Source organism: Podarcis pityusensis (genome assembly GCF_964106645.2).
Source record: "Podarcis pityusensis genome assembly, chromosome: 4".
Classification (NCBI taxonomy): Eukaryota; Metazoa; Chordata; class Lepidosauria; order Squamata; family Lacertidae; genus Podarcis; species Podarcis pityusensis.
This window is the reverse complement of record NC_138027.1, coordinates 44,543,016-44,555,434: the sequence shown is the minus strand read 5'-3', so window position 1 is coordinate 44,555,434 and position 12,419 is coordinate 44,543,016. Positions and strand designations below refer to the sequence as shown.

At 39.3% G+C, this 12,419-nt stretch overlaps 1 protein-coding gene across 1 annotated transcript in view; it reads right to left on the bottom strand.

Moving 5' to 3' along the window:
* Nucleotides 1-311: 311 nt before the first annotated feature.
* GBE1 (1,4-alpha-glucan branching enzyme 1) overlaps nt 312-12,419 on the bottom strand; it is a 145,975-nt gene continuing 133,867 nt past the window's right edge. Inside the window, exons 15-17 of the mRNA XM_081003909.1 lie at nt 12,149-12,268; nt 9,841-9,906; nt 312-1,584 (exon numbers count right to left, since the gene is read on the bottom strand). Coding sequence (XP_080860035.1) covers nt 1,528-1,584; nt 9,841-9,906; nt 12,149-12,268 — 243 coding nt within the window. The 3' untranslated portion in view covers nt 312-1,527. The remainder of the gene's footprint in view (nt 1,585-9,840; nt 9,907-12,148; nt 12,269-12,419) is intronic.

The following is a 12,419-nucleotide window of genomic DNA, read 5'->3' as shown; positions in this document are numbered from 1 at the left end:
GATCGCCTCCCCGGATCATTGACGCAACGACTGCCCCTCAGGCAGATTGCCGACGCACCAATTGCCCCCATGCTGATTTGGTTCCAATATAGAAACATTATTGGAGATGCAGGGGAAGAAATTCTACTTTTATATCTATTGGACCACACTGGCACAATATAACCTTACTCTTGAACAATTATGGGGAAATGTTAGGAAAGACATTTGTGATACTTACAAGTGTGCTGTGAATACTGGCACAAGCAGTTCGGAGTTTACAAAGTGAGACAAAGATTGTGGATTCAAATCCTACACAGCAGATATTTGGGGGGGGGGGGGAACACAGAGGGAAGGAGAAGCCCAATTACACAAGTGGATTCAGGATCGCACTACGCCCGATCTCACTCAAGATATGTAGTGAAGAATCAATTCTATTATGCTAACGTTTTACATTATCACCTAGCTTGATTGAAATGTTCTATATGTGTTCACTCATGGTTAGCAAGTTAGATAGTTTGATTTATAAAGATGTGAGGTCGCAATTTCCAAGCATGATACTGAAGTTGCATGCTTCACCTGCCATTTGTATAACTGGATATGATGTGCTTTGATACAATGAAACATAAATAAGAGGAGCAGAACAATGCAAACTATAGGAAGTTGGCATGATTAATCCCAGTGTAATTTATGATGTCCTAAATTACCCCAGTTCCAAAGCCTACTCATACTGGTGGATCTTGGGTTTGGATTGCTTCTAAGCAATTTATTGTTTGACTTTGTTTTTAAAAAGTATGTTTGGGCATGAGCCTATGTCTTTAACTGTATTTGATGTTTTAATTTGTTGAAAGATGCCCAGAGTGGCTGGGACAATCCAGTCAGATGGGTGACATATAAATAATAAATTATTATCATTATTATGTGCAAGCTCTGTAGGGTATAATACTCAGTACTTTCAGGTGTATCACTCCCCAAAATATATATTTTTTCCAATAGGTTTGTTAAATCTAACAACCTTGCTTTTTTAGTGGTTTAACATATGAAAACACTGAAAACATTTAATAAGCTTGGAACCCACTGTCAAACAAATACATAAGGCCGCCTTTGAAGGCAACAACACCATTATTTAGTTATTTATTTATTTCTAACACAAAATGTCATCTAATGAAAAACCTGCATTCAGTACCAAAATTATAAATGGGATTGAAGCAAATAGTTGAAAACAGTGAAGGCAGTTTTTGAATTATTTCTCATAAAATACTGGAAGAGTTACTTTGAGGATACCAGCTGTTCTGAAATCTAAGTCTGTTAACAATCCGTCGAGTTGTCAACAATGCACTTTTCTTTCCTCTGATTTTAAATGCTTATTTCTTTGTTTATAATTTCCCGTTGTGAAATGCTTATTCAAACAATAGGTACATATTTAATGCTCTCAGTATTAATATGTATCTTCATATAGAAAAGTTTCCAAACAGTAAACCCTGGATATCTCTCTCCTCAAAATGGTGCCTGGCCTTTGACATCATGGATCTAATTGTAGGATGGATGTCTTCAGTTTTGGATATCCATATTCTGAAGCACTAGAGCCACTCTGCTTGGAATGTACACCTAAAAAAAAAGAAAAGGGAGGAAAACTTACAGATTGTTCACAATATGCCTTTGGGACGGGGCAAGATATAAATCTAAATAACGTACTATAAGTGATCTACTGTTTGAACATGAAATATACATTTAGGAACCGAACTTTCATGAAATGTGCCATCAATATTAATTAAAAGTAGAGTGCAATTATGGATGGGACATGCTGTCTCAATGCCCACAAGGCAATAGAAATTATACACTTCCTTTCCCTTTGCCACTTCCTAAAGTTAGATCTGGCGATAGGTTTAAATGCAATTACCACTAGAGGGCTCCATGTGATTTACAATCACCGATTTCAGACATCTGAGGACATTCGGGTCGATACACTGTACAGTGATAAATGACAAACTCTTACTACTGCATTTGAGCTCTATTGTGTTCTGAATTAAAGCTGCCCCAGGTCCGTGATGTCATTTCGTACAGGTAAATGCAAGGTATGACACAGCAAGACACTTGAAAATACAGCAGGTTTTATGGTATTGATTCTTGAGCGGAAAAACAAGCCACTCGTTTGCCTTTGCATGTTGAGACTTAAGTTCTTCCCCTGGCATTCTGACACTGAAACTTTTAATCTCATTTAACCTGATCCACTTTTTGTTTTTCTTCTTCAGAAGTACTTCTCTTAACAAGGGTGGAAAGGAACCTGTGGCAGCATATTCCGCACAATGCTGCTTCCGAGCACAGATTAGATTCACAACTCAAAACATGACAGATATGTTCTGTTTACCAATTACCTTGCTACGTCGTAGTTTACAGACTGCTGAATGCAATTGATCACGTAAACTGAACTCAATAACAATGCAATTAGAAAAGAGTCGGCAGATGAGTGAAGATTGCAGCCTTCCTGTTTGACAATGCCAGTGTTTAAGACTTTCCTCCTCCTGGCATTCCTAATATAATGCTATTTTCAGCCATGTTATCTCCTAGTGAGAGTCTGACTGACGGCATGAAAAGCTTTTATAGTCGGCAACCGGAATGAAAGGTGTAAAGCAAACAGCTTTAGGAAAAAAGGAAAAGAACAGCTGATCTTCATCGAACCAGACTGTAGCATGTCCAATGCATCTCAGCTCTCGCCAGTGAACAGAGTGTTTTCCCCCCTAAGGTTTTTGTGATAAATAACTCCTACAAATCTGCTCAGCAGGGAAGAAAATGTGAAATACACTTGGGATAGCGTCATGTGCCCCCAAATGTATGTGCAAAGGGGGGGGGGGAATTATAGCTGTAGCTTTTTTGCACTCATTTACTACTGCAGTTTTAAGTGCCAGAGGATTTATTTCCAAATCGCTTTAGATAAACCAAGTCACACAGATCTAAGCAGCTGGCAGCTTGAAACAAAGAAAATTAGCACAATGTAGAAAAGCTGCTGCATTCTAGACCATCTTTCAGGACCTGAAAAAATGTGGAAGATTACTATCAAGGCAACTGGATTGCTGTGAAACAGATACTTCCAGGAAAAGAAAAGGTCTGTGTGCCTTAAAATCTGACTGATTTGTGGCTATCAGACACACACACACACACACACACACACACACACACACAAACTTTGTTACCAAGAGATCTGCTTCCACAGAACTGCATGGGGATGAACAGGTGCATTAAGCAGGTATGTGCTTTAGAAACTGGTATTACACACCTAATTTAGTAATAAAATAAAATCAGATTTTGGGATTAATATTTTTTTAAGAATGGAAATTCCTTTTAAAACCCCCAGCTTTAATTATTTTTAATTGTAGTATCAGGATACCTGAAAGGCTGTGTTCCCTGCCATCCAAAAATAAGATGACATGTGGAAGGACAACCTAGCCTCACTGAAGAAGCTTGATTCTTTCTTCCTGCTTGCCAAAAGAAATACTCATCTCCAGCTGCCAGTGCCCTGGGACTGCAAAAGCAAGAGGAAAGGGCACTCTGACCCCACTCATGGACTAACTATTATTCACGCAAGAACCCCAGCAAGAGAAAATCTGTAGGTCTTCGGCAGGATGTAAACTTCTGGCTCTGCATTCTGGCTTTTAAAAGCCTTTCCTCTCCTCTCCTTTCCCTTGTGTGATTTTGTCAGCCTTCTGACAGTGCCTGACACTTTAAAAAAAAAGATGTAAGCCACTTTGGGAGACAATGTTTTCTTTAAAAAGGATTAAAAACATAGTAACTACATAGACAAATGAACTGTATTTAAAAATGGCCTGATGTAAATAAATTATATATGATTGTTATACAACCAAGCCTACGTTGAGCCCCCTTTTCTGTGTAAAAGATGACAAACTATAAAACAAAGATCTCCAACCTGAGGTCAAGCATCAAAAAGTATGACTTAACTGGTCATATATTATTATGACAAATTATGATTATGCGGTTTGCTTGGCGACCCTACACAGGGAATGAAAGAGAAACCCATTACTTCCATAGTTTGTTTTTCAGAAAAGCTGTGCTGGCTGGGACTGATAAGAGACATGGTTCAAAACATCTGGAGGGCACCAAGTTGGTGAAGGCTGTACTAGCAGATATAGTTCAGTCGTGTGCATTACATGTCTGAAGTTTTTAGAGTGTACTCATAGGCACTATGAAGAGTCTGTTCAGCTGAAAGCTAAAATGTTCTAATTAATTTTTAAAAAAACTATCTAGGAAGCCTACTTATTCAAGTGATGTATGAATGGGTTTGGTATATAATCCTTGGAGGTTACAGAGGTATTTATTCTAATATAGCACATGCAGTTTAGGCAGATTTTGCCAGCACTGTTTTTCGTATCCTGTTCCTGATAAAGGCACAGCTGGTACGGCTTGGATGAAGAAGGCTATCTGTTTCTCCTTTCACCTTTTGGTTCTTGCACTTTCTGTCTTATCTCTCTCTCCCTCTCCATTTCCCCCTTTCGTCCCCCTTTCCACTGATGATCTTTAGGGACAAAAGGCAGACAAACGAACAGGGGAGGACGCACAGCTATGAGGATGCAACAATGATACCAAAACATATTTGGCAGATCATCTTTGCCAATCTGTTCCCTGTTTTAAAACCGTGTATCTTCTAGTTACAAACCCTTGGTCTATGCAAATGTCTATTTAAAAAGGCAAACTACAAAAAAGAAGAAGCCTATATTACATCCTCCAAAGTCAATATATAAATCCTTGTCAGAAAACTAATGGGTTGGATCCAAAGGACTCCTCACAGCGATTTGATAATTTTGTCAATGCTCTATTACGAACCAGATCTTTGAATCCCAAATATTGATTCTCTGGAAATATTAGTCTCCAAGGACAAACTCTCTTTCTTCCATTAAGGGATTACACAGCTTAGTCGCTTATATTAAGAAGTGCTGCTGAAGACTTGCATACCATGAATTAGTTGGGCTTCTTTCACATGACAATTTTCCTGAACAGTTTACACACAAAGGGGAAAAAAATGTATGTATTACTGTCATGAGGGATGAATTTACATGCAAGAAACATGCATTTTCATAATTTTCCTACTGATTCTTCTTTTTTTAAAAAACCCATTTGTATACTGTATTTCTTTATAGCCATTTGATTTTGGTCAAGCAAAGAACTTGCGTGGTGAGGTAGGTTAGATAAGACTTAATGACTTGCCCAACACCACTCAAATTAACTGGGAAGGAACAGAATCATAATTGTTAACCCCCAAACTACCACTTTAGTTGCTGTACCAAATGGGCTCAGTATATCCGTAAAGAGGTCTGTGAGAAAGTATATTTAGACAAGATGCCTGTTAAGGGCCCTATATTTCAATTAGCTTCAATTGTTCTAACCTAGCCCTATTTTTTTAAACAGCACTTATGCTTCTGACAGTATCTGGACATAATATCTGCCCCAGACATTCACTTCCCTTTTATTCCTAGGATGGAAAACATTCTATTCAGAAGACTGATGTAGCATCCTTCATTGCTGACTCCTTGTCAGTTTCCAGCGCACAAAGACAATAAAATACAACAAAGGTTGAAAACTTTCTCCCGAAGCAGAAGAACCACCATCCACAGAACCCTTGCACTGTCAGAACTGAGCTTTTTGTTGGCTCTTACCCAAACCATTGCCAACGCCAAGTATCAATTCAGAATATCCGCTGTCTCACCTATAACACATGGGTAATAGCATATTGGTGGCAATTCACGCCAAAATCCTCTTTCAGTTGGTTCATGTAGATGCTGAAAAGTACAGGGCACTAGATCATAGAATCACAGAATCATAGAGTTGGAAGAGACCACAAGGGCCATCGAGTCCAACCCCCTGCCAAGCAGGAAACACCATCAGAGCACTCCTGACATATGGTTGTCAAGCCTCTGCTTAAAGACCTCCAAAGAAGGAGACTCCACCACACTCCTTGGCAGCAAGACTCTGCAGGGATTGTGCTGTTGTCTCTCAATAACACCTTCTGGAAATGGCACTTCGGGCAGGAGTGGAATTAGCTTACCTCTGTGCCTCAAATGCCATGTTCACAAAACTAGTCCAAAAAAGATGCCGTGGCTGAAGGCCACTGAAAGGTCCAAGATAACAACTATCAGGGTTACATTCCACCTGTCTTTCATTAAAGCAGAAAGGCAGCTTCTGTGCCAAAACCAGGCCTAAAACTGGATTGAAACAGGTATAGATAACGTCTTACCCAAAAGGAAGAGCAAAGAAAACACTCTCAGCTATACTTTACTCAAGAAGGCGACATTTGTGACTGACTGGGTAACACTCCATGGCTGGTGGATAAGTTTCTTCACTACCATCACTGCTCATCTCCCATCCTGCTCCATTCCCCTCAGATGTCTGATAAAACAGGGAGCTAACTGGATCTGCACTCTGGGTGAGGGCACTTAGTTATGATCGTGTCAAGTGCCTGAGTCATCTCAGCGTTCCACAGAGAGATTAGAGCTCTGACAGGACAGCTGCGCAAAGTGGAAACTCCCTAAGGGCACTCAAGTATCTTATCAGATTCCATTAGCCTCTGGGAGCAGACCGTTCTGATAGATTCAACATGCCATCCTCCAGGAAGACAAAGAAATTAGTGAAAAACACAGCTCCTCCAAACAGCCATTCATTCAAAGTGTGGCCTGCCACATCAAACTAACGGCATGAACATTCCATTGGGTGTGCAATGAAATGTACAAAACAGCAAGCATTTGTTCTGAAAAGTACCTGATTTAATGTAAATAAATGACCACATTAATTTGTGCATTAGAACAGGTGGGAAAAAAGAGGTGAAAATAAAAATACAGCTAAATGAGTGGCTGCCACAGAATAATGCACAGAAACTATCAACTAATGAATGCATGCCATGAATCCATGGAAAATATGGAAATACAAAATGGTCAGCATATACTTATCACCTCTGAAAAGTGGATATTTGCTACTTTGTTGTACCGGTCTTTCTCAAAAAAGTCAAGAATGGCTTATAAAAATGTTACAAGGTATCTCCTATCCTTGTGGCTTACTTGCCTAGGATTACAAGCACTTACCTGGAGGACTTAATTCTGAGTAGACATTTAGAGGCTTGCACTGTTGAGCTGTTCAACTTCAGCGGTAGAACTGTGCCATATACTTTCAATACCTACTAAAGATCAGTCCCTCCACACTTGCTGACTTCTTATTTATAAAGCTCCTCACTCGATTCAAATACATACTTCTTACATCATAAGAAGACTCCTTCCATAAAAGGAAAGGAACAGTCTTTGGAGCCAACTCACTGGACTACAAGAAACATGTGCATTATTATTTTTTTAAGGAAAAATAAAAGCAATTGAACAAAACTTGACATTGTATCTGCAGCTCTCTGTATTTTTTCCAATTTTTTAACATAGTTTGTGGAACATGATTCTTCTTCTTCTGTGGCAATCACTCATAGCTGAGTGATACCTCTGAATGATTACAGGGCTCCACAAAACGTATTAGCAGTATAGACAAAGTGCTGTTGTGCTCATGTCCAGTTGTAGTTTCCTACAGGCATCTAGTTGAGCACTGTGAGAACTGGACATTGGACTAGATGATCCAGCCATCTCGCCTGATGTTCTTATGTAGAAGTACACAATAAACTACCTACAGCACCACCCTCCATTTATATCGCAGGTAACAAAAAGGAAGAAAAGTAGGGTTTATCTTGAGTTAAGGAATTGGCAAATAAAAACACGTTTATCAAAAAGGTCACCCCTTACATAATTAAAAACAGTTAGCAAATGAGTACCATTTGGTTGTAAGTACTGAAGTAATGATGAACGACCTTGAAAGAGATAAGTCAGGAAGGAAGCAAAAACAGCAAGGAAAATATTATTTGGATTAGTGATGAGTGGAGAAATGAGGCGTTTGGATAATTAACATGTATCTGAATCCCAGCTAGCCTTGTTGGATTTTAAAACTGTTAATAGCTTTAAAACCTGTTCCTGTATAACAGACTGCGTGTCTGCCCATATGCCATTACCGTAACTGAAGTAAGCAACTTCTCGGTGTAATGAACCTTACAACTTCAATTTATCACTTGCTTTTTCTCACGTATTTTTCACAGGACACTCTCCTCCCGCTTTTCCCTTTTCTTTTCCCTCGGACAGAATTAAAATAGCCTTATCCCACCACAGATGCTATTTGGATCACAAATACACTCTTGCAAATTTGTACTTGGCATTTTATGTGGGCTTGTTGATGTTGTTTTTCTTCTGGTGCATGGAAACACCTAAGTGCTTCAAGCGAATGGATCTTGGCAGCCTTAGCTAAAGTGCATAGCCATTATAAAATCACTTCTAACAGAATTACATAAGTTTGGTTCTGCATTGTTCTTCCATCTCCTTGGGGCTACAGGTACTGCCCTCAACTAGAGACAGAACATACTTACTGCTGGAATTATATAAAATATTTGGGATTTGCAGCAGAATCCCCACCATTGCTGATTATACACCATGGGAGCTTCCAATGAAACATGTATTTTAGATCACCTGCATGTCTCAAAATAGGAGCTGTATGCTCAGCTTGCATCTTTCTGCTATGCATGTCCTCTCCACTGGTGATGCATACTGTGGTCTGGATTTTGCAGGTAGTTCCAGGAAATGAAGGCCCATTTTTGGCCAGGAACCAGAAACAAGCAAGCTCCCCTGCTCTCTTCAACTTTGATATTATGAGAATGGAAATGACTCTTTCCCCCATTCATGTATTACTCATCTGTAGATATTGCTTACTTGGAGTGGGACTGTACTTTTAGTCCAGTCTCTGACATCACATCACCTTCCTCAAACAACTGTCTGTTGCCACAGTTGTCTAAAGCAGAAGTGTGCTTCTATTCACATGTAGGGGCTCTGTGCAACTGGGGCACCCGCATAACTCAATGTCCCAATTGTATGGCCCCCTACACGTGACCAGGAGTGTGTTTGAGGAACTGTCCTTGCTCCAAAGTAATCACAATAACACCCAGTACATAAGTAATACACAAACATGGCTTAAGATATACTAGTTGGTTCTTGGATTCTCTAAAGCAGCATTTCCCAACCTTGGGCCTCCAGCTGTTTTTGGACTACAACTTCCATAATCCTCAGCTAGCAAGACCAGTGGTCAGGGATGATGGGAATTGTAGTTCGAAAACAGCTGGAGGCCCAAGGTTGGGAAACACTGCTCTAAAGAACTGTGTGATCCACCTTTCCCCCTTTTTAGTTGCTGCTGATTTGTGAATGGGCAGATTCCAGAAAATGGTGTGTAGAGCTCTGCTTGTACACCATTGCTGCTGGATGGAATTGTTCTGAATAGCATGAGCTGTGATAAGGGTGGGGGGGGGGGAGAGAGAAATGAACAGAATTTTGAGATCTGCTTGTCAGCTGATCAAGGCTCCTTCAGCTCACAAACATGGAACAAAAGTGTTATTTTTAGCAAACCACTGTACAGTCTATAGCTTACAGAAATATCAACATTTGTTTCTGTAAATTCAGATGCACAATACATGGCCTGCTGTGCTAGAAGCTCCCATATACTCTGTCAGACCACTGTTCCCTCTGGCTCAGTATTGTCTACCATGATTAGCTGTGGCCTTCCAGGATTTCAGACAGATAGGGCTTTTGCCAGCATGACCTGGAGATACCAGGGACTAAACCTGGCACCTTCTGCATGCAGAGCAGATGCTCTACAATTGATCTATGGTCCTATGGTGGTGGGGTGGGGATTAAAATTAAATTGGCTCCAGGCACAGAAGAAAAGGATCCTGCCCTTCGGAGGGGGAGGGAAGTGCTACAGTTTTGGCTGGCACACTTTTATCTGCAACTTTACCTCCAGGTAGTATGTGTGCTGTTGTCCTCGGGGCTGGCGATCACTTGCACTCAGTGAATTGGGTTGCTGAAGGATATAAAGGAGAAGTGTGACCCAAACTTTTGGGCTTTGTAACTAACATAGTAGTGCACTTGCCATGCCACAACCTGCAGCTACTTCAAAACTATATTAGTTCATTCATTACTTGGCTCCCATCTCCTTGCCCACCCTACATGCTTTATTTCACATGCACTTGCCAAGATCCTTCTTAACCATAGTTTTAGCCCCTGGGCATGTTTATTTTCTACTATGCATCGCCAATATTCATGCCAACTTGGAAGTAAGGTATGGTTAATAAGACACACAATTATTGTCTTACACTGTTAGCTGTGTTAATGTTTACTGCTAGAGTAGTGGAAGGGGAAATGGGATAATGGTATTATTGTGTTGTTTCTTGGGATTCAATTTGATTTTTGACCAAAACATAGTATTTTGTTGCTTTGGCTTCTGTTGTGTGTGTGAAATCGATACTTAATTTTCCACTGAATGCAAAATGTAGCAGCAGAATAAATATACATTTCTTCCAGAAATCGTAAACTAACCATTCACGATGTTTTAAAGGTTTAAAGCGGTACAAAACTTGGGTAACCAAAACTTCCTATTTCCTCAAAGAGAAAGAAAAATTAAGTTAGAAACAATTTGGGGATTTTATTAACAAAGGTTATAATGCTTAACATGGTATGGTAATTGTAGGATAAACAACTTGATATTGGCAGAGTTACACCTCTAATCCATACAGAATGGGGTTGGGGGACACTAATTAGTGATGCCACAAAGCTTCAGAATACAAATTTGCCTATGTTGAAATGGTTAGATGCAATATGAATCAAATGCAATTTCTCTGAAAAGTTCTAATATAGCTTTAAATTCAAAATAAGAATCTGTACACATTCACTGTTTGCTTGGCTTAACAAAGTTATGCCTTCAAATTTCATCAATGTCTGTCAAACCTCCTCCCTGCAACCACTCCCCCCCCCCCCCAAATACTAGCTATTTAATAGTAGTGTATGGAAAGGCATGACAATTTGTTTATTCCAAAAAGGGGCAGCCTCTGAATCAGGCTGTTTCTGAAGCACCAAACTAAGGTCCAAACCAAACCAAACAAAGGTCTGGTTGGTGCATACCCAAACTGAACTATGAGCCAGGAATGTGGTCAGCTGTCTTATCCTGTAAGGCCTGCAAGTCTGGAATGGATGCACCCATTATACTAATATTTGTGAGAAGGGCTTCAAATTTCTAGTGATGTAACCATTTTCTTCAGCAAGTTGCTAAGAAAAGTGAAGATGGTAAAAAGCCCATATATAATGTAAATGCGTAAGTAAATTTAGAGATGAGTCCAAGTGTACTGGAAGAACTCAAAAGAATGATCTACGAAAAAATGCAAGCATGTAAAGAGACTATTCACATACCTCTTTGGATCACAGTATTAAAGTATAGCCAATATAGTGAACTGATAATTTGTAAGAAATAAAGTGTATCAGGGTAATGGGATATGGTTATAAATGTAAAATAGAACTGAAACAATGACTTGTATCCAACTCAGACTAGATGTTCTGAATTTAATGGACCTAAATCAGCTGTCTATTGGGTCTACTCTAAGTAGGACTATCATTGTGTGTAAGCCAATGAATCAAAGGAGCAAAAATATTCTCCCCACATACTATCATGTTTTTAGGTCACCAAGGGAAAAAAAGAGAGGTATGGTTTAGACATTGCTAAGTATAACCGAAAGTGAAAATAATTCACGGAACCCTAAGGGGGAAAAAAAGCATATGTATCTACAGAACTTTGAAGAATTGTCAAACTAGTAATTTGTTATTCCTTGTTTAGGGGGTTCCCTAAGTCACTACTGGAAAAATTAGGATGTTGAGGCCTGTTCATGCAGCCAGACTCAAACACACACAGAGCAAAATTCAAAGTTTATATGTAAAAGCAAATAGGAAAACATGCAAGCTACTGAGACATGAAAATAAACAGCATGAGAAAGAAAATGCACACTAAAATGGTTTCAAGCTTAGTTATTTCAGATAATTGTTGTATCTTGTTCAGTTATACTTGATATAGGATATTGGGGAACATTATTGTCCAACTATCAGTTGGCCCAAGTCACTAATGACCTTTAGTTTAATCTTAAGATTTTCATGCAAACTTCAGTAGTCATATTTCAGAGACAAAAGGCATAATGCAGGTTTTTAATAGGGAATTTAAAATGTTAACTATCACTGCAGACATACCTTTGCAGAAGTGAAGTAGAAAAAAATGTACTTACCAAAAGAGAATTAGGCCGACAGTTATGTCCATACTCCTGTGAGAAGAATTCTGTATTATGGTCCAGTCTGTTATGTCCTGCATACTCCGGAGCATCAGAATCCAGTGCAATTTTATACTTAAGGTAACGGTTAAGGAATTTACACTCGGTATAAACTGAAAACAGTTAATAATGAATGGAACCAAAGCAACTTAAAACTACCGAAATGAACTTTTCATGTAATATAACACCTAGAGATCCCAACTGTGTTTGCCACACTACTCTAAAACAT